Genomic DNA, 21782 nt, shown 5'->3' with positions numbered 1-21782 from the left:
GCATAGATACGTTATTTTCCCGTGCAATTCTCCAACCCAGTCTCACATCTCACATCTCACATCGTCATAAACACCGGAAACAGACGTATGCAAGATCCTCAGCTCGGTGATTGGACGGTTTAGCCGCAATGCACGTTGGGAAATGGTGTTTATTATCTGAAAACAGGAAGAACTGCCGCCAAAACTGAAAACGTGACGTGGATCATAAATATATCAGCAGTTAAACAACATCTTAGATTTCTTTTCACACAATACGTCTCCTTGCAGTATCAACACTAATTCGGCTGACTTTTATATTTGATCCAATTGGTAGATAGGCTGTATTTACACCATAACGGTGCACAGCTGATAGAAAGGGACACCTACTGGTTAAAGCACGTTATTGAATTTTATTATTTGTATTATTAGATATTAATAGGATCCCTATAAAGTATATTCATTACTCGTTATTCTCTACTAATAGTTAATTAAAGACTGTATATAATGACTATTTTGCACATCCTTTTTAAGATTTCAAGATTTTCTAAGGTTTATTGACATATCATATTATACACAACTACGGTGTAGTTATGCAATGAATGAAAAACTTGGGTCACAGGTTCCTCAACAGTGCATTACAAGACATCTATCAATATGTGTTTATACCTCCAGCAATGTTAACTATGTTGAAGCACTTATTTTAACTGATATTATACATATGTATTACTCTTATCAAGGTTCAAGGTTCTTTATTGTCAATCTGACATAGCTACAGAGTAATTATGCAGTTGAAAATCTTATGTCACAGGCTTCTCCAACAATGCAACATAATAACATAACATAATAACAATAAGAGCAAGAGCAATACAAAAATAATAATAGTTATAAAAATGAAATAAAGTTATGATGTGGAATAGTGCAGTACGAGTCTATATACAAGTTATTGGAATGATATATATATATTAGGTATTAGATACATACTACTGAGTAGCAGTTGAATGTTTGAAGTTGTTTCAACAGTTCAATTTTTTAACAGTCTCACTGCCCGCGGGAAGAAACTGTCTCCGAATCTTCTTGTCCTTGCCAGGATGCTGCGGTAACGTCTGCCAGACGGCAACAGAAAGAACAGTTTGTGGCTGGGGTGATGGGGGTCTTTGATAATCCGTAGTGATTTCTTCCTGAGCCGCTGGGAGTAAAGGTCCTCCATGGATGGCAGCTCCGTCCTGGTGATGTGCTGTGCAGTTTTCACCACCCTCTGTAAAGCCTTACGATCGAGGTCGGTGCAGCTGCCGTACCAGGCCGTCATGCTGCCAGTGAGGATACTCTCTATCGTGCACCTGTAGAAGTTGCAGAGTATCCTGGAATCCATTTTGAACCTCCTCAACCTGCGGAGGAAGAAGAGCCGCTGTCGAGCTTTCTTAGTGATGGTGGTGGTGTGAAGAGACCATGTCAGGTCCTCAGTGATGTGGACCCCAAGGAACCTGAAGCTTTTGACTCTCTCCACCGTAGTCCCATTGATGGCGATGGGGGCGTGTCCCTCTCCCTGCTGCTTCCTGTAGTCCACAATCAGCTCCTTTGTTTTGCTGATGTTGAGATGGAGGTTGTTCTCCTGGCACCAAGATGTCAGGTTTTCGACCTCCTCTCTGTATGCCGTCTCGTCATCGTCTGTGATCTGGCCGATGACGGTCGTGTCATCAGCAAACTTCACGATGGTGTTGGAGCTGTGTGTGGCCACGCAGTCGTGGGTGAACAGGGAGTAGAGGAGAGGGCTGAGCACGCAGCCTTGAGGGGCACCGGTGTTGAGAATCAGGGTGGAGGATGTGATATTTCCCACCCGCACTGCCTGGGGTCTGCCCGTCAGGAAGTTCAGGATCCAGTCGCAGAGGGCGCTGTTGAGTCCGAGGTCTCTGAGCTTGATGGCCAGCTTGGAGGGCACAATGGTGTTGAATGCTGAACTGTAGTCAATGAACAGCATTCTCACATATGTGTTCCTGTTCTTCGGGTCCAGGTGTGAGAGGGCAGTGTGGAGGGTGAGGGCTATGGCGTCGTCTGTGGACCTGTTTGCTCTGTAGGCAAACTGCAGGGGGTCCAGAGATTCAGGGAGGGAGGAGGTGATGAATAATTTGACTAACCGCTCAAAGCACTTCATTATGATGGAGGTGAGTGCTACTGGGCGGTAGTCGTTGGGGCAGGTGATGATTGTCTTTTTGGGGACAGGAATGATGGTGGAGTGTTTAAGACATGTGGGGACTACAGACTGCAGCAGGGACCTGTTGAAGATGTCTGTGAACACCTCTGCCAGCTGAACTGCACACACCCTGAGAACACGGCCAGGGATGCCATCAGGTCCAGGAGCCTTGTGTGGGTTAACCCTTTTAAAGGATTTACACACATCTGCCCTATTTAAAACAAAAGGGCAGTGTAGCTCCTGGTCCCTCTGTACCTCCACAGCCTGGCTGCTCTCAAAGCGTGCAAAAAAACTGTTTAGCTCATCTGGGAGAGATGCGCACGCAGACACTCCCGCAGCACCCCCCGCTGCTCCTTTGTAGTCAGTCATTGTCCTTAGTCCCGCCCACATATTCCTAGTGTTACAGCCTTTGAAGTCAGATTCCACCTTCTCTTTGTACTGTCTCTTTGCATTTTTTATTGCTCTCCGGAGATCATACCTAGACTTCCTGTACTCCTCCAAATCTCCCGCTGTGTGCGCGAGAGTGCGCGCTTTCAGTTTGCCGCGCACCTCACCGTTTACCCAGGGCTTTTGATTTGGGAATGTCCGTACAGAAACCTTCGGTACCACGTCATCGATGCATTTCCCAATGTAGCAGATGACAGTGTCCGTGTGTGTGTTGATGTTATTGTCCTCAAACACACTCCAATCCGTAGATGCAAAGCAATCCTGCAGTGCTGAATCTGACTCCTCGCTCCATCGTTGTACTGTCCTTGTTATCGGTCTGTCCCTTTTAAGTTTCTGCTTGTAAGCAGGCAACAACAGTAGTGAGATATGGTCTGATTTGCCGAAGGGAGGGCGAGGGAGAGCCTTATATCCATTCCGGAAAGGGGAATAAACATGGTCCAGTATGTTTCCCCCGCGCGTCGGGAAGTTGATGTGTTGGTAATATTTTGGCAAAACCTTCTTCATGTTGGCGGTGTTGAAATCTCCGGCCACAACGAACGCCGCATCTGGCCGTGAAGTCTCGGTTTTATCAATAAACCCAAACAGCTGATCGAGTGCCGTGTTGTTGTCGGCGAGTGGCTGCGGCGGGATATACACTGCTGTTATCACAACAGATGTGAATTCCCTCGGCAGATGGAAGGCCCGACATGAGATCATGAGGTGCTCTAGCTGTGCGGAACAGTCCGATGAAATAATCTTCACATCTGAGCACCAGTTGTTGTTAGTCATTACACACACACCACCTCCCTTACTTTTCCCCGAGTTTGCAGTCCGGTCCTGACGAAAAATAGAGAATCCGTCAGGGACAATAGCGGAGTCCGGGATAGCGGGGTTGAGCCAAGTCTCAGTGAGAATTAACACGTTACAGTTCTTAATGTCCCGTTGAAAAGCAATCCGGCTTCTGAGTTCATCTAGCTTATTTTCAATGGATTGAACATTAGCCAGAAGAATACTCGGAAGAGGGGGCCGATTCTCACGTTTTCTCAGTTTGACCAGCAACCCGGCCCGGCATCCCCGCTTTGTCTTCTTCTTGCGTCTCTCAGGTAGAACAGCAACAGGTAGCCATGGTGAATCTCCATTGTCTGTCGGAGGGTTAATATTGTCCACGAAGTTTCGCAATTGGAAAAGTTCCTCTCTGCTATATTGTATGGCAGAGTAGGTGCGGTCGGCTAGCATGTTGCGAACCATGTTAAAAGTAAAACGGCAAAAGTAAAAGAAATATGTACAAAATACGAAAATGGGCAAAGTTGGAGTATAAGATGTATGTAGATAGTATAATACATTTGCAGAATATGACAGTTTAATGGTGGAGGTATACACACATATTGATAGATGTCTTGTAATGCACTGTTGAGGAACCTGTGACCCAAGTTTTTCATTCATTGCATAACTACACCGTAGTTGTGTATAATATGATATGTCAATAAACCTTAAAAAATCTTGAAATCTTGAAAGGAATGTGCAAAATAGTCATTATATACAGTCTTTAATTAACTATTAGTAGAGAATAATGAGTAATGAATATACTTTATAGGGATCCTATTAATATCTAATAATACAAATAATAAAATTCAATAACGTGCTTTAACCAGTAGGTGTCCCTTTCTATCAGCTGTGCACCGTTATGGTGTAAATACAGCCTATCTACCAATTGGATCAAATATAAAAGTCAGCCGAATTAGTGTTGATACTGAGACGTATTGTGTGAAAAGAAATCTAAGATGTTGTTTAACTGCTGATATATTTATGATCCACGTCACGTTTTCAGTTTTGGCGGCAGTTCTTCCTGTTTTCAGATAATAAACACCATTTCCCAACGTGCTAAACCGTCCAATCACCGAGCTGAGGATCTTGCATACGTCTGTTTCCGGTGTTTATGACGATGGGAGATGTGAGATGTGAGATGTAAGACTGGGTTGGAGAATTGCACGGGAAAATAACGTATCTATGCCACCATTTTAGATGCGGATTTTGTTAAACTAATACGTTTGCGCTGTGGACCAACACTATAAATTGACGGGGAAGGGGGTAGCAATAAAGATAACACCATTAAACAGTTACACAACATAACAGACATAATATCGATAGCAGCGTCCCTAGCAACCACCTTGGTAACAATGAAAACGTTGTATTTACACAATTTCCTGGAGTATTCTTCGTAATAACTAGCAAACTAAAGATCATGTACATCCACTGCCCACATAATCTGAAATAACAACTCATATTTCTCGCATTAAATGACATCAAAACGCATTTTAATGGCCAAACTAACCTTAAAATAGGCATTTTCTACCGAAAATAAAACGAAGGTCGGCCATGTTTTTTTATTTCTGCGGAGAGAAAGTTGAAGATCACGTGACATAGACGCCAGCCATTGGAAATGAATGGTGAAAAAAAACGTAGGGATCCTACAATTTCAGAGGCGTTTTTGTAGAAATACCAATACCAAGTTGTGGACCAACGTAGTTATTACACGTTTAGATGTGAGACTGGGTTGGATTGACAGTTGCTTTTCTAAAACTTGCCTTTTGTCCAATGGCAGTGTAGAAAACAAGAGCAGGCTATCACCGTTGACTGTGTCAGATGTAAATCATTCAACACATACATGGGTGGGGTCAAGGGCTAGCCAACCCGTCATCATTCTCGTTGCCTACGTTATGCCCAACTGGCACAAAAAAGCACAAGCTACCGGGAAGCAGTTTTTGCCCGAATATGATAGAAATTATAATAAAGAAAAGATGTGGCTGCTTCCAAGAGTCCTGAAATGATATGTAAAACCGGTGGAGGGCAATTCCCAGAGAGTTCTTTTGTGACATTTGCCATAGTACTTATTTCAATCGCGCATGGAATTGTTAATTTTTGAAGTGGGTTTTGGAGCTACCTGTTATGTGGATTCCCCATTGACTGTTTCAGCCTCCTGTCCTAACCTGGATTCCAACCCGTGTGTTTCCTGGTTCCTGTTTGCCTGCTCTGGAGGCTGCTAGGCATTTCACCGGTTTGTGTTCCGTTGTGAGTTTTTCTCTATTTCCTGCTGTGGATTTATCCTGCCCTGAACTGAGAGGCAACATCAGTTCTCCTGAGTGTTTCCGTGGGAGATTTTATTGTTGGACATTGCGAACTGCTTGTTATATACGTGCATCAAGGTTAATAAAAGTCCTTACAAACTCATACTCCGATCTAGCATGCTGCAATTGTGTCCTAACTACCCCCGTTACTACTACATTCAACCCTTTATTCATATGCTAATTGTTTCAATACAAATGTCTAATTTTAAAGGTTATATGGAGTTTATATGGACATCTAAAGTGACTCTCACCATTGTGGTAACATAATAATAATAATAATAATAATAGATTTATTTTGTTAGCGCTTTTACAGGTGCTCAAAGACGCTTTACAGATATAGTGAAAAGAAAAGAACAACAAATAAATATATATAGTTAAAGTAAAATCAAAATCAAGCAATACATGTCCAACATTGTCCCACACAAACCTTCTCTTTGTCCCAAATGTGTCTTGTTGGCACCCTGTCACCCTAGCCACAGGACATGAGTTTATGTCAATAGTTCATTTTGTCTAGTCTAGCAGTGCCCTTACCATAAAAGCAAATTCTCAAAGTAAATACTTTGGGTAATGATGGGAAGAAAAACTTGCACTTTTTCAGAAAATGTTCTCAAAGTGACAACACTATTTCACTATTTCAATACCAACACACAAATGGACATCAAACTTAAACACAAATCAGACAACTGGCACACCTTTCTGATGTCATGTCATGTAACTCAAAAATCTAACTCATTCAATACAATGTCCTTCACAGACTACACATAACCACAACATTAACTATATGGGTTTCACTGACAGAAACACCTGTGCACACTGCTCCTCAAAAATAGACAACCACTTCCACGTTCTCTGGCTCCGCCCACTAGTGGACCGGATTTGGTCGGGGGTCATGGGAGGCAGTCAGAGATCCTCAGCCTTGGCATCCCCCTCTGCACTCTCAACATCCCACAACATCTTCAACCCTTCATCCTAATTGCAATTACTGTAGCAAAGAAAACTATTTTAATCAACTGGAAAGACAGAACTAAAATATCAAACCTGGAACAGCTTGCTTTAACCTTGAAAGACAATATAATCCCTTTTAATGAAAACCTGGTCTCCTTTTCTGCTGCACATTCTGAGCTGATTCCTCTTAACAACAGCATGGCCAAACACTTCCCACAACAATTCAGCAGTTTGAAATAATACAATAGCACAATATACTTTTTTGTTGTTGTAGATACTGTAGAAACTTCAATGTGAGAAATGATTAAAACAAATCGGAATTAACTTTATTTCTAAGCTCTGGTTACAATTCAGGATTTCCATTTTATACCTAACTGTCTCTACTCTCCACACCAAATGTCCATCTCTAAACAGCTGTGTCTAAACTCTTCCCCCTCTTCCCCTCCCCCCTAAACCCTCTCCTTGTCTCCTCACCTTCTCTCATCACAGAGATGTAGTTGAAGGAACTTTAATGAAACCTTTCAACAAACGTGACACAGGTGACAAGCTCCTCAAAATAAGACCTAACAGCCTCACCTTCCATGATTGACCTTTCGATCCCATCCCATCTTTTATTCCATCGCCCTCGACCTTCACTCATCCCTACGTCTAATTTGCATACATCAGTTGTGTGGTGTTTGTTGGTTAACCTCCTAGTGCTGTCTGTCAATTAGTATAAGTAGGATTTACTTCTTTTGAAGACAAAAATCTACTCCCTGCACTTATGCTGACCTCTCCTCCTCTATCTTCATCCCTCCCTTGTACTCTCCTCCTCGGCTATTATTGGTGGGGGACAGTGTGTGAAGCTGGGTGTTCATTTAACTCCGAGCGACCAGGCTGTCGTCCGTCTGTTTTCCCTTCCGGGACAACAACTGTTACTGATCACTGCCTGATGGAGGTGAGGAGGAGGAGAGAGACAAACAAGGAGGTAGGGAGAGGAAGAGGGGCAGAGACTTTCATTTTTCTGAAAGGCAGAACGTGAGTTTAAAAGATGAAGATTTGAAGACTGAAAGACAATTCAGAGGGACATGAGGATTTGGATAGGAAACATACGAAGATGAAGAAAGCAAGGAGGAAAGATGAATGGACAAATTATACCCCTTTCCCACCAAACAAGATCCAGTTCTTCGCAGTTTAGGAATCAGTTATTTTTCCATAGCCCAGTTCATGAGTGGTGCCAGGTCATGACATCACCGTTACACCGCAAACGATAGCAATAGTGGACTGCGTCGGGTCGATGCTCGTGCTGCGTCGTTTTTAATAGTATAAAGTATGAGTAAAAGGTCAAAACAAACAGCATCGCACTATGCCTGGTTAGTGTTGCCTGACTTTATATAAGTGTGTTTTTTATGTGTGTTCGTCTAGTCACTTTGCAATCTGAGCGCTACTGCTTGTAACAACTTAATTATCTTCCCCGTCGCCATTAACTTTTATTGCTCAGGTTAATCTCGCCCCAGCCTCCGAGGTAAGCCTGAAGTCAAAACATTCATCACCTCCTTCCTCCCTGACTCTCTGGACCCCCTGCAGTTTGCCTACAGAGCAAACAGGTCCACAGACGACGCCATAGCCCTCACCATCCACACTGCCCTCTCACACCTGGACCAGAGGAACACATATGTAAGAATGCTGTCCATTGACTACAGTTCAGCTTTCAACACCATTGTGACCTCGGGCTCAACGGGGCCTTCTGTGACTGGATCCTGAACTTCCTGACGGGCAGACCCCAGGCAGTGCGGGTGGGAAACATCACATCCTCCACCCTGATCCTCAACACCGGAGCCCCTCAAGGCTGCGTGCTCAGCCCTCTCCTCTACTCCCTGTCACACACCACTGCGTGGCCACACACAGCTCCAACACCATCGTGAAGTTTGCGGATGACATGATCGTCAAATGCCAGATCACCGACAGCGACGAGACGGCGTACAGACCCTAACCCTAACCCTTTTTAACCGCAATAAACCGTATTTATTTGTCTTAATTTACATTATTTAATTTCATATTCTGTTCTTGTACATATCCCATATTCTATTGACATGTATATAGACTTTTTGCACTATTTTTTATGTTATTATATATGTTGCATTGTTGGAGGAGCTCAGAGGCCTGTACTACGAAGCCGGTTCAACCTAACCTGGATATGTTTGAGTTAGCCGGTTGGCCTAATCCAAAACATACGCGCTCTCGCTAAGCTGTCCTACGATGCGGGTTATCAAGTGGATCGTTCAAGCCAGCCGTGTCCTATCTAGTTAGGTGCGCGTTCACATAAAAGGGGTGGTATTTGGAGCGATCGACCAATCGGAATCATGGAGAAACCTCAAGCAAATTATTTCACGGCCGAGGAGCAGACAATGATTATGAGCCACTACGAAGATGTGAAGCACATCATAAAAGCCAAAAGCAGTACCCTTGTGGCTGCCAAACGTCACCAACAATGTTGGCAGGAGATTGCAGACTCCGTGAATGTTTAAGTAAAATACGTATATATATATATATATATATATATATATATATATATATATATGCAAAAGCGTGCAGAGCTGCACATCTTTAAAAAGTGTATTGGATGCACGGCAGTCATGTACAAAAATAAATCCGGCGCTTCCAGATTAATTTTCTAGTTTATTGGATAAATAGTCATTAAAATACCAAATTGATCATTGAGTGGCAGCCTTTTTTTCATTATAATATCATCGCCCGAGGGTCACAAGTGGACTTTAAGCCTAATATTTTTGTAATCCTTTTAATTTATAGAATTCTTTTTAATTCAAGCTGAACATGACATTTTTTTTTTCGTTTTTCAGATGTAACCCCGGCGGGTCTAAAAGCAAATGCGAGTGAAACACAAGTTTCCCTCTTTTGAGATCTTAAAAATAGAACTACACGTTTTGTATTGCTTCAATTAGTCTTTGTTTCATAACTGTATAGGAAAGCGGTCACATTTTTTCACAATTCTTGCAGCCAAAGAAATGAGCAGAGGAAGACAGGAGGGGGCCCTCCTCCAGCAGATTTCACCCCTGCCGAGGAGCTGGCCCTCAGCAAAAATGCGGGTCGGCCCTTGATGGTAGGGGTGGAAGGGGGGGGTCGCTACTGACCCTGGTGGAAGCAGCTCCCACCACCTTTTTATACAGGGTAAGAGTCAGGGAGCTTTAAACAGCTGGGATGCTATAAAACACAATTATATATCTATTTCTGTGGGAGTAAGTAGACCTATTTTATTGTTCTGCAGATGATGGGGAGAACGTGGTGTTGCTGCCCCCCCCAAATCAGCCACTACCTCACACAGAGGTAACGTAACCTTTGGTATGTCGCCCTATATGGTCGCTGAATATGGATAACATAGACCATTTACATTTCTTCTTTTTTTCAGGAGGGCCTAGATGATGATGAAACGCTGTCGGTCTGCTCGGAGAGCGCTCTGGCGGTACACTTTAGTATTTTGTTACCAATGATATGAAGTTTTCAATTTGCCTCTGACACAGATAGAGAGGGTGTGGACACGTTGCTTTAATTGATTATTTCTGATTACTTGCACATGGTGGTGGTCTGCACATGGGACAAATAACTACTCTCTATTGAAAAGATATTTGCTTTGCTCAATTTGCAAGAAGAAAGAACTCTTCCTACCCCGCAGCCTGGGCCCTCCACATCTAGGCCCTCATCATGACAAGTAATTAATTAAACTACATTTAAAAGAATAGTCAACTTTAAAATTGTCAGCTTTCTTGCTGTGAGCCATGCTTGAATGTTAAAGCAACATATATGTGTTTCAGGCTGAAGCAGACTCTGTGAGGGCCCTTTACAAACGGACCCTAGTCCAAACTATACAAATAAATGCCCAAACTATACAACTAAATGCCCTACTCATCAAAAAATCTGAGTTGGAGGTGGACAAATTGGAAAGAGAAAGACAGGTAATTTTGTAACATTCGGTCATTTATTTTCAAGTCAAATGAAAGGTGCATAAGGTGACCTTTATCTTTTAGGATACCTAAAAGAGAAATTCCTTTTTTCTTTACAGAAAAAGTAAACCAAAATTATGTTTTTTTCTCTTTTTCCTTCAGGAATGGCTGAGAAAATAAAAACCTACATAAATCACCCAAGGCCTCTCTCTCTGTGTGTTATTTTTTTAATTATGCAAATAATAATGCGATTGCATCTCTGACAGCCCTGCCAGTAGGGTAGTCCAGGGTGATGGGGTCGACCACATCAGGAGGTTGGGGGTTTGCAGGAGGGGCCCTCTCCTTCCTCATGGTGGCAATGTTGTGCAGCACAACACAGGCCGCTATAATGCGGCATGCTCTTTCAGGGGCCACTCTGAGCCCCCGCAGGCAGGTGAATCTGGCCTTCAGTATCCCAAAGGTCATTTCTATCCTGACTCTGGTTTTGGCATGGGCCACATTGAAACTGGTTTGTGGCCCTTCACCAGGGTCAGGATACGGGGTCATTAGGAATGGCTGGCAGGCATAACCCCTGTCCCCGAGCAGCACTCCACTGAAGAGCCCTGAAGATAAAGGAATATTTCCACAATAAGTACCACAAAAGGCAGCTTAAGAAGCACACAACAATAAGAATGTACACTTGCCATACCCTGCTCCAGTTTGTGACACAGTGATGACTCTGAGAAGATCCTCGAGTCATGGACTGACCCAGGCCACTTTGCCTCAAGGCTGGTGATGACACACCTGTGGTCACATGTGACCTGCAAAAGCATTTGGGGTTAACAAGCCTACTTCCACAATAAGAGCATCATAGTCAGTGTAGCATCAATGTTCATTTGCAATGAGTCCATGTTATAGATAAAGATAGTCCAAGTGTGAAACATGTACTGTGTGAATATTTAAATGAGTGAGTTCCTTTAATCACCCAGACTTCAATGTGTGTTCTAGTGAATGTGCAAGATTTACCTGAATGTTGAGGCTGTGGAATGATTTGCGATTCACATAGTCGCCTTCATTATCTCCCAGGGACGCAGAGATCGGTATGTGTGTGCAGTCGATACAGCCAAGCACCCTGGGAAACCCTATGAAATAGTAGGCTGCATTTATTATAAAACAGTGTACGTCATAGGAACTGTGAACAACATTCACTGTAAAGATATAATCACATATCAATACCTGCCATGCTGTAAAATCCCTCTTTGATCGTCTGCGTGGGACGTGTGCCAGGAAACACAACAAAGGACTCTGCGAGCCCTGTCAGAGCATGTGCGACCTTAAGGCCCTGACACACCAACCCGATTATCGGCGTTGGTGGGCGTCAGGCCGACGATGACCGTTGACACGCCCTAATCTGATTGGTGTGTCCCGCACCGTCGGGTCTTTTCAGCCAACCCGACGCCTTTTCGGCGAAAACCGAAAAGTCGGCCAAAGGCAGTCGGCAAAAGAAATCACTCTGATTGGCTGTTCAGCTAGCGAATCAGTGCATGAGAAGCGAAACGGAAGTGAGGGACCCAAACAAACTATTAAGAAGGTAAATCTGAGATTTAATTTAACTCCAGCTCTCGACACAGGTTCGGGAAAGCCCCATGAGGTTCTCGCTGTAGAGTGAAAATGGAATGCACACGCTATTTGTTGTTTGTTTATATCACGCAGTCTGTTCTTCTTCTCTCTGTGTATCACGCAGTCTGTCTTCCAGTTGTTGCCTCTTTTGAATGACGAATACACACTACCGCCGCCTGCTAGTAAGAAGAGTTATTGCCACTCACGCATGCGCAGTTCGTACGTGCTTCTTGGCCGTCGGCTGAAGTCTTTGCGGTGTGTTCCAGTGCGCCACGCCGCAGAGACGCGAGGCGACGCGACAGTCGGGGTCGGTCTGTGTCAGTTCTTTGTTGTCAGATTGGTGTGTCAGGGCCTTTATGAATAGCACTGCAGACTGTATTCTTGCTTAGGTTCTCTGCATCCCCCACAGCATAGAGAAAACTGCCGGTTGCAAAGTATCGCAAAGCAATACATACAGTCTGCGGCACTGTAAGGGCACAACTCCGATGTGTGGCATTAGCAATATATGGCTCGAGGAGCTGACACAGATAAGTCAGCCCTTCTGACGAGAACCTGTATCTTTCATACAAATACTCTTCAGGGAAAGCCAAAGGGTTTAATCTTTCCCTAAATGTCCTCTCCCGCCTGAGAGTGCCTCTCACAATCTGAGCTCCAAGCTCCACAGTGTCATTCACAAATGGCGACGTCATTTTCACAGAGATTTCATTGGTCGATAGGCGGAGCTTTTATAGACTGATCTCTTAGCCTGCAACCTAACCAGAGGCCTGTACTACGAAGCTGGTTCAACCTAACCTGGATATGTTGGAGTTAGCCGGTTGGCCTAAGCCAAAACATACGCGCTGGCGCTAAGCTGTACTACGACGCTGGATATCAAGTGGATCGCTCAAGCCGCCGTGTCCTATCTAGTTAGGTGTGCGTTCACATGAAAGGGGTGGTATTTGGAGCATTCGACCAATCTCAAACACGGAGAAGCGTACTGACAGCGCAGCGTCATACTTCCTGAATGAAAAGTGAACTTTAATATTAGTCAAATATGAAGAAGTTACACTTTAAACATCCATGACTTAAACACTTTACCCAGGATAAAAGCCACATAGCTGCACCTGCAAGGTGAATACAGCTGGTAAAAGAAAAAGTGTTTGAATGCGTACATTAACAGGTTTATGAAATCACTGCCCCGTCCAAGACACGAGTGGATCTGACTTTAATTAGGAGAATTTGACTCGAGTGTTTCGTCAACTTAATGTGTTGCTTAAAAGAATACTTCTGCATACAGTATGTGACACTGTGAGTGTTGCACGGCCAGATACGGCTCAAGAAGCTGACTCAAATAAGGAAATATATGATACATTATGATGTGATATGATATGAATGATAATGGGACACATCTACGTCTGCACTCACAGTGCCGCGGACTGTACTTAATGTTACTCTGATCCGGTTACTTATGTCGTGGCAGATATTTAAGTAAGCTTTCTTAACGCTAATGTTATAATAGTCAGATTGCTCTGAAGATGGGAGGGGATATTCTATTAATTTTCACGTTCACACAGTCAGTTGATTTTGGCCGGCCGTCTTTCCTGCAACGGCAGTTTTTCTGTATTTCCTCTATCCTGTAATATGAATTGATAGCTTTAAACTCCGCACACGGAGCTCTGATTGGTCAGCAGGCAGTGCTTTCACTGAGTTGATCTCTTAGCCTGCCACCTAACCTGCTCCGGACCAGGTTTGCCGCTCAGCATAAGTTACCATGGAAATCTAGCCTGCTAAAAAGAGAACCAGCGTCGTAGGACCGGAAAGCCAGAGATTTCCCTGAATTTAGCCGGCTAAGCGAAAATCCAGCTTCGTAGTACAGGCCTCTGGTCCCGACCAGGGGGGTATACTACGAATCTAGTTCAACATATCCTGGATATGTTTTGAGTTATCCGGTTGACTAAATCCAAAAAAAAACCCGCTCTCGCTAAACGGTCCTACGACGCTGGCTATCAACTCGATCGCAAGCCAGCCGTGTCCTATCTAGTTAGGTGCGCGTTCACATAAAAGGGGTGGTATTTGGAGTGTTCGACCAATCACAAACATGGACAAGCCGTGTACTGACAGCGCAGCGTGTCATATATTTCCTGAATGAAAAGTCAACTAATATTTGACAAATATGAAGACGTTAAACTTTAAACATCCATGACTTAAACACTTTATCCAGGATAAAAGCCACATAGTTGCACCTGCAAGGTGAATACAGCTGGTAAAAGAAAAAGTGTTTGAATACGTTCATTAACAGTTTTATGATATCACTGCTGCCCCGTCCAAGACACGATCTGACTTTAATTACATTTGACTCGAGTGTTTCGTCAACTTAATGTGTTGCTTAAAATAATACTTCTGCATACAGTATGTGACACTGTGAGTGTTGCACGCCAGATACGGCTCAAGAAGCTGACTCAGATAAGGAAATATATGATACATTATGATGTGATATCATGTGATATGAATGATAATGGGGTACGTCTGCACTCACAGTGCCGCGGACTGTAGGTTACTTATGTTGTGGCAGATATTTAAGTAAGCTTTCTTAACGCTAATGTTATAATAGTCAGATTGCTCTGAAGATGGGAGGTGATATTCTATTCATTTTCACGTTCACACAGTCGGTGATTTTGGCCGGCTGTCTTCCCTGCAACGGCAGTTTAAACTGTATTTCCTTTCTCCTCCTGTCATATGAATTGATCGCTTTAAACTCCGCACACTGAGCTCTGATTGGTCAGCAGGCAGTGCTTTTATCCTGGAACCTATCCTGCTCCGGAGGCTAGCCGTTCAGAATAAGTTATCTAGCCTGCTAAAAAGTGAACCAGCTTCGTAGGACCGGAAACCCCTGAAGTTAGCTTGCTAAACGAAAATCTTGCTTCGTAGTATACCCCCCAGGTTAGCCGCTCAGCATAAGTTACCATGGAGATATAGCCCGCTAAAAAGAGAACCAGCGTCGTAGGACCGGAAACCCAGAGTTTTCCCTGAAGTTAGCCCGCTCAGCGAAAATCCGGCTTCGTAGTACAGGCCTCATGGTGAGAAGAATTTCATTGCCATTTCTACACTGTAGCTTTGTGCATATGACAATAATATTATTATTTGTTTAAGTATTCGAATCGTGACCAGCTGTTTTTTGGTGTTAGATGCAAACAACCGTTTGCTGCGGTGAATACAGGAAGAACTGGTTCACAAATGGGCACTTCCTCCGAACTGGAGACTGGAGAGCAGGATAACAGGAATGACAAATAAGATCAAGGCGGAGAAAGACAGAAAGATGCAGACAAAAATACAGGCAGAAAAGAGAGAAAGGAAAAAGAGAGGATGCAGGGGGGTAAACATATATATGCAATAAGGACTAAAGACTTAAAGAGGAGGATAAATGAGAAAGGTAAACATTATAGAAGGGTAAAGGTATGTTTTCTCTGTCTCTTTCCCCATCCCTCCTCCAGATGAAGGGACTGTGGCGGGCTGTCCCCTGTAAGCAGTGAGGAAGCTGATAACCTGCTGCAATCTGTCACTACGCTCATTACTGTCTACAGCCAATGCTCCGAGACAGAGGGAGGGACAGGGGTGATGGAAACATAGAAAAGGGGAATTAACGAGAAGAGTGAAGGCAAAAGGAAAGAAGGGGGAGTAAAGAGAGAAAGGAAGTAAGGAAGTGGAGGAGGGTCTGGAAAGAAGGTAGTGTTGGAGAAGAGAGAGAGGCAATGTGAGGTAAAAGAAGGTAAGAAGAAGATGGATTGGAGGTGAGGGTTAAAAGAGGAAAATGGACTTGAGAAGGGTTTAGAGTAGGGCAGAGGTGGAAGAAGTACTCTCTTGTACTTAAGTAAAAAAAAAGTACATTGTGTACACTGCTTTTGTGTTTTAAACCAATCAATGTTGTGTAATTAACAAGGATAAACTGATGTTTTTTAGTGGATGAGTACGGCAGATATCACTGTAAAATCATTTGACAGTGAGGGGAATACGGTTTTATTATGAAAACTTCGAGACCGGAAATACTGTTTTCACCCCGTGAGGGTTGACGCCAACTTGACATGGACGCTGCCGTCAATAGAAATGAATAGGGGGAAGACGTAGTATATACACGTTCTCCTGGCGAGACCTCAAATCATCTTCGTAATATCTATCAAACTATAGTTCCTACACATCCACTGGACGTGGATTCTAAAAGTACAATATACACTTCTCGCCAGAAATCTAATCAAAAAGCATTTTAATGGCCAAACTATTCTACAATTTAGGATTTTCCAGAGAGGGTTATTTGTGAATATACGACCCTCCGGAGCGTTTGCAATCAATGGGAGCATCAGCCCATATGCCGCAAATTATTGTTTTTTACACGACCACTAGAGGTGCTAAACTTTAAAACGTGACTATAGGTCGTAATAAGCTGCTGAACAATCAACCTATTTGGTCGTTTTTTGGAGGAGGACAGGCTGTGCAAAATGTGACCTGATGCAGACATCCTGGTATTTTTGGCAAACTGCCTTTGACATACTTGAATTGCTTAATGTTGTTTTTGTAAATAGTATTCTAAAATGACACACAGAGTATCCTTTCTGATTCCTTGCATGTTTTAACCAGATAATAACAACTTCTGCCCTCCAAAAGGCAATTTAGACTCTTTCCAATTGAACGTAACAAGCTGAATAATTCTTTTTATACATGTTCTTCTTGTTGCAAAACCAAAATCAATGTGCTGCTAAAGTCCTGATTATTGTACCTCTTTGGAAGTGCCATGTACAACCTGTGTGTCCATTTTTTTTTTAACAGAACGGCTTAAGGATTCTAAATTAAATTTAGTATCTTATTTTTTTCTCTCTCCTGATTTATGATGATTCATGTGTCTCATTTTCCCATTCATCTATCTCTATGTTTTGGCCTTTTTTATTTGTCCTCCTTTTTTCTCAAAATGTGTTCTTTATTCCTCATTTTCATTATCTCTTTACTTACCTTTCTTTCTCTTCCGGCCTTTACCTAAATGCATCTCTTTCCATAACCCCATTCGTTCCTCTCCTAATCTCACCATTGGCCTACTCTTTTTTTGCTATCACTTTTTCTGTCTAGCCTCCTTTCTCTCCTATTGGTCTTCTCATCCATCTCTCTTCCTTCTTTCCCCCCCACACTTCCAGTCCATTCAGTGCAGTTAAAACCGTGTGTGTGTGTTTGTGTGTGTGTGTGTATTCTGACTGGACTGCCTGTGTTTTCTCTTATCTTTGTGAGCTGCCGCTGACTGCGTGCCATCCTCCCGCTGTGATGGCTTTCAACACTCAGCAGATGCCAGCGGAGAAAGAAATCACAGCTTAGTGTGACACTGCCGCTCCCTATAGGTAATCACAGGTACAGCAGTGTATGAGTCCAGAGTATCAGATGAGGAAGGAATACACTTGACATGAAGATGCAGTGATGTTTCCCGTTGCTTACTGGGACGTTTGTAGTAAGGTTTTAACACTTTTGAATGATTTCAATCCTATTAGACATGTTACATCAATGGATAAGACATTGCAATTTATTAAGTGTCAATTGTTTTAATGTCTCCATCAATTCTTTGTATTTTACATGAATTAATATTTAATACTCTTTGTATTGTCATTTTTGAACATAAGATACATACATACATACATATATACAACATACACCCACACACATACTCAAATGTGTGCAGAATAGTTACTGCGCATATAACATATGTCTCTCCATGGGTGGCAATAATCTCGCTTTAATCATGTAGCAAGATACAGTATATGTATATCTCAGCTTACATACCAATTACTTAAATAAAAGCACAGAGAGAAAATGTATAAGAATAATACATTATAATCATAACGGCCTGCGGTGTGGCCTCATTACAATGAGAAACATCAGATAGAAGGGAAAGAAAAAAAAAAAATATATATATATATATAGTGTTAATAATAATAACAAATAAAATAAGTAATATTTACTTTTAATGTATTTACTGTACATAAGAATGCCCATATTGATTCTGTATCAAATGTGTTATTTTGAGATGTAGGACAAATTATGATTTGCTTTTAATTGGGTCTATTCCATTTTGGGACTTTTCTTCCTGGTTTTGGACATCATTTAGATGGGAAATAATACAAATACACTGTCATGGTAAATGCAGCTAGGGATGTCATTTTTAAAAGTTTCAGGGGACAAATAACAAGCTAAGATTATAATAAGATTGCATACTTTTCGTAGGTGTACCCCTCCAAGTAAAGTTAATACATGATGACTCATGGGATTTTTCATGTATTATATTTTTGAATTTGTATTCTGTTTGCTATTTCCTAGCCAGTGCAACATGATTCCAACATGTTACTACTTGTATTGCATATTTGGTAAGTTATTATCTGTCACTGCAGGACAGCAGCTGTTGTCACTAAAGGGGAACAATAACATTTTCTTTACAGCCTTTGCCCACCAGTTGGGATTATATCTGCACGATATACACTACTCCTACTTTCCCTTTACTTGTGCCTTTTTAGACCTCCTTCATAATTGTCACCTACTAGGAGTCATTTCTCATACTCGTTGTTGAATAATGACTTTAATTAAAGGGGCTATGATTTTAAAATACAACTATATAATTATATATTGTATAAATATTTAAATGGTTGACAATTGACACTATGTTCATTAACGTTGTATGATGTTAATACTACAACAGGGTGAAATATAGATGTGTAAGTATATTTAACATTTTGCCACTGGAAGATGATGTTTGTACCAGTTTGCTATATTTTATTTATATTACAGTGACAGGTATTAAGTATATGCTGTGATGCAATTTGCAGACCAAAAACAGGAATATGCAAGAGAGGATTTTATAACCATAATGCATTGGCAGCAAGCTTCTCTGTTGAACTGAAATGTATATGGAGACAGATGAGAGAACAATGCACAGAGAGAAAGAGATCCATGGTGCAGAGAAGATTAATATGAGTCTTAACTTCTACAACCGTTTCTTCTCAAATTCTCGCTCTGCTTTTATCTTCATCGAAACAACTCCACAAACAACAACAACAACAATGCAGATACAAGGAGAACATGACAGCATCCAGCCGGCGGTGTTGCTTTTTAGCTATGAAAAAGCAAAGAAGAACCAGAATTAAAGATCAAAATCTTGAGCAAGAGATTAAGCTTTTGATGACTTTGGATCCCCCCCCTCCCACCTACCTTGTTCCATACTTTGATACCCCAAGCTCCTCTACCTCCTCCCCCTGTTCTCCCTTTTCATTGTTGTGGAGCACTTATACATCACTTCCAACTGGGTCAGATATGAGGGGGGGAGAGGGGAGGGGAAGTAGTATCTGTCTTTCAGCAAGTCTTGTTGCCTTTGTGTCATATCAACGTGTTCCTGTCAGCTGTCATCGCTCTCATCTGACACAACAGCGCAATGTGTTGTACTACCACACATAATGAGAGTAGGTAAAGCGGAGAAAGAGATTTTATTTGTGTGTGTGCATGTTTGTGCAAGTGTGTACACAGAAAGTGCTCTATTTTTGAGAGTCGAGAGTTATGATGGAAAGTGAAGTTGTATCCTTTCAGTGTGCTGAGGACCTGCCAGTTAACTTTTGGCATTTTTGCTGCCAGAGGCACCACACAATACGTAGATGTCAGGCAGGTGGGTGAAAGCAGAAGAAAGAAATAGTTCAGGCAATTTAATAAAATGAGTGGGATTATGCTTACAGACAGGCAGGCAAAGGCTACAGATTTCAGGGTAAAGAGTTCAGACTAGAGGTTACAGGTTCAGATGGCTGATAAGCAAGGATGGCAAAAACATTGACAATTTAGAAACTGCCTGAGAAAAACGGGTTGGTATTTATACTGACAGGGTGATTAGGGGCCGATATACAGGTGAGCAGAAGTCTGTGTGAGTCATGTGACCAAGATTGATGGGAAAGGTCTGAGGGCATCTGGTGGACAGGTGGAGAATGGCAATAAACCTAAATGGAGAAGAAGGGGTCTGGGGAAGTGGTAATTTGGCAGATAATGGGGGCAGAACGGAAAAAATAAGCACAACTGAAGCAGCAATGACAGGTAGATATGTTAGCATCTGAAAATAATGTCCCAGAACATCTGCTCTTTCGTCCGCTTCAAACCAAAGAATCTTATTATGATGCAGAAACATTTTGGGATTGCAATGAAGATTTTTGAAAATGTATACTTCTGATCAAGGCCAGGCTAGTGGCTCGTGAGTCTTACTTTGCTAGCTTAATGCTAATGCTAACATGCTTACAAGAACAATTCCAAATGGTGATGTTAGCACCATCTTAGGGTGTTATCACAGATTGTGTTTTGCATCCCTCTATCAAAACTAAACTGTTATTAGTCAGCTCTTTTGCACATGTTTGAGCATTCCAAAATAGCTCAGAAACCTCTAAAATACACTACACTGTCTGACTATGGTTCAGTTCAAGTTTGTGTTGTGGTTTACTGAACCTGTGCACTGTGAAATGTAAGCTCTCCAGGTTGGCTTTTCCCATTGCCATATTATTTGAGCCCTCAAGGCTTGCTTTACAAAAATCAAGGTATCTGTCTACAATGCAAAAATAAATCAATGTTTATTTTCCAATTGTACAGATGTAGCAGCTCATTTAGGACAGTTTGAAACGCGAGAGCCGTGGTCGGCACGGGGTAGGTGCTCATGTGAAATCAACTTCGATACAGTACACTGGATGTACAGTATGTCTGGTACTACTGTATAGCGGATCTTTGTTAAGATCCATATGTCACGGATAGGATCATAGTATGTGCTAAATAAGAGACATGTAATCATTTACAAAACATCACCATGTTGTTATTTAACCAAATAATGTTGTAATGTAGCCCTGAGCCTGTTTTTCAGGTCTCAGGCTCGAAAATGACATTCCCAGAGCAAATGACCATATCTTCCCTTCTAAAAGGGTTAAATTAATAATCTTTGTTCTCAAAGTAATGATAAACCTGTGAGTTGGATGTAGAAAAGTCAGAATCAATATAGATGTTTTTTATTTTAAAGAAAATTCAGATTTTACATAGTAAAAAACTGTAAATTATAGTGTCCGTCCAAAAATTCTTTTTTACTTATAGTGAAAACTACCCTTGGATGATGGGTTAGTAGACTAAAAGCTTTAGGAATCCAAAGTACAACATATAATAAGTACCCTGTATCAAGATTGATGCAAAACAAGTGAAATGTGACCTTTTTAGAGAGATTTAGCCAAAAATCCCCACTTCTGGGGTCATTTGGGTGGATTTGACCTATCTCTGGCCCCCCTTGGTCGATTTTGATGAATGAAATCTCTTTATAACCGCTAGAGCCAATGGAATCGAGGGAAAGTTATATACACACCAAAACGTTACAAATAAGGAGTGAGAGTGACGCATTACCAAAACCGGAAGCTGCATACACTCTGGTGGCTACCATTAGCAGCTAACTTTTAAGACTTTTTATTTAATGCATTTTAACGGCTGTAATCGTTGTTAACATAAAACCGGAAGTTAAGCTCACTATTGATATCCGGAGACTTCTTCCGGTAAAGCTTTTCAAAATAAACTTTAGCAACA

At 42.0% G+C, this 21782-nt stretch overlaps 1 protein-coding gene across 1 annotated transcript; it reads right to left on the bottom strand.

Moving 5' to 3' along the window:
- Positions 1–10832: 10832 nt before the first annotated feature.
- On the bottom strand, positions 10833–12889 carry LOC117497867 (putative nuclease HARBI1). Its single transcript, XM_034149900.1, has 5 exons — positions 12568–12889; positions 11817–11894; positions 11607–11722; positions 11290–11401; positions 10833–11203 (listed from the first exon to the last, which is right to left on the bottom strand). Exons 1-5 carry the CDS (start codon positions 12887–12889, stop codon positions 10833–10835), a joined length of 999 nt encoding a protein of 332 aa, XP_034005791.1.
- Positions 12890–21782: the final 8893 nt, after the last annotated feature.

The sequence above is a fragment of the Trematomus bernacchii genome, unplaced genomic scaffold (assembly GCF_902827165.1).
Source record: "Trematomus bernacchii unplaced genomic scaffold, fTreBer1.1, whole genome shotgun sequence".
In the NCBI taxonomy this organism is placed as follows: Eukaryota; Metazoa; Chordata; class Actinopteri; order Perciformes; family Nototheniidae; genus Trematomus; species Trematomus bernacchii.
The sequence above is the reverse complement of the archived record's forward strand: the minus strand, read 5'-3'. Positions and strand labels throughout refer to the sequence as shown.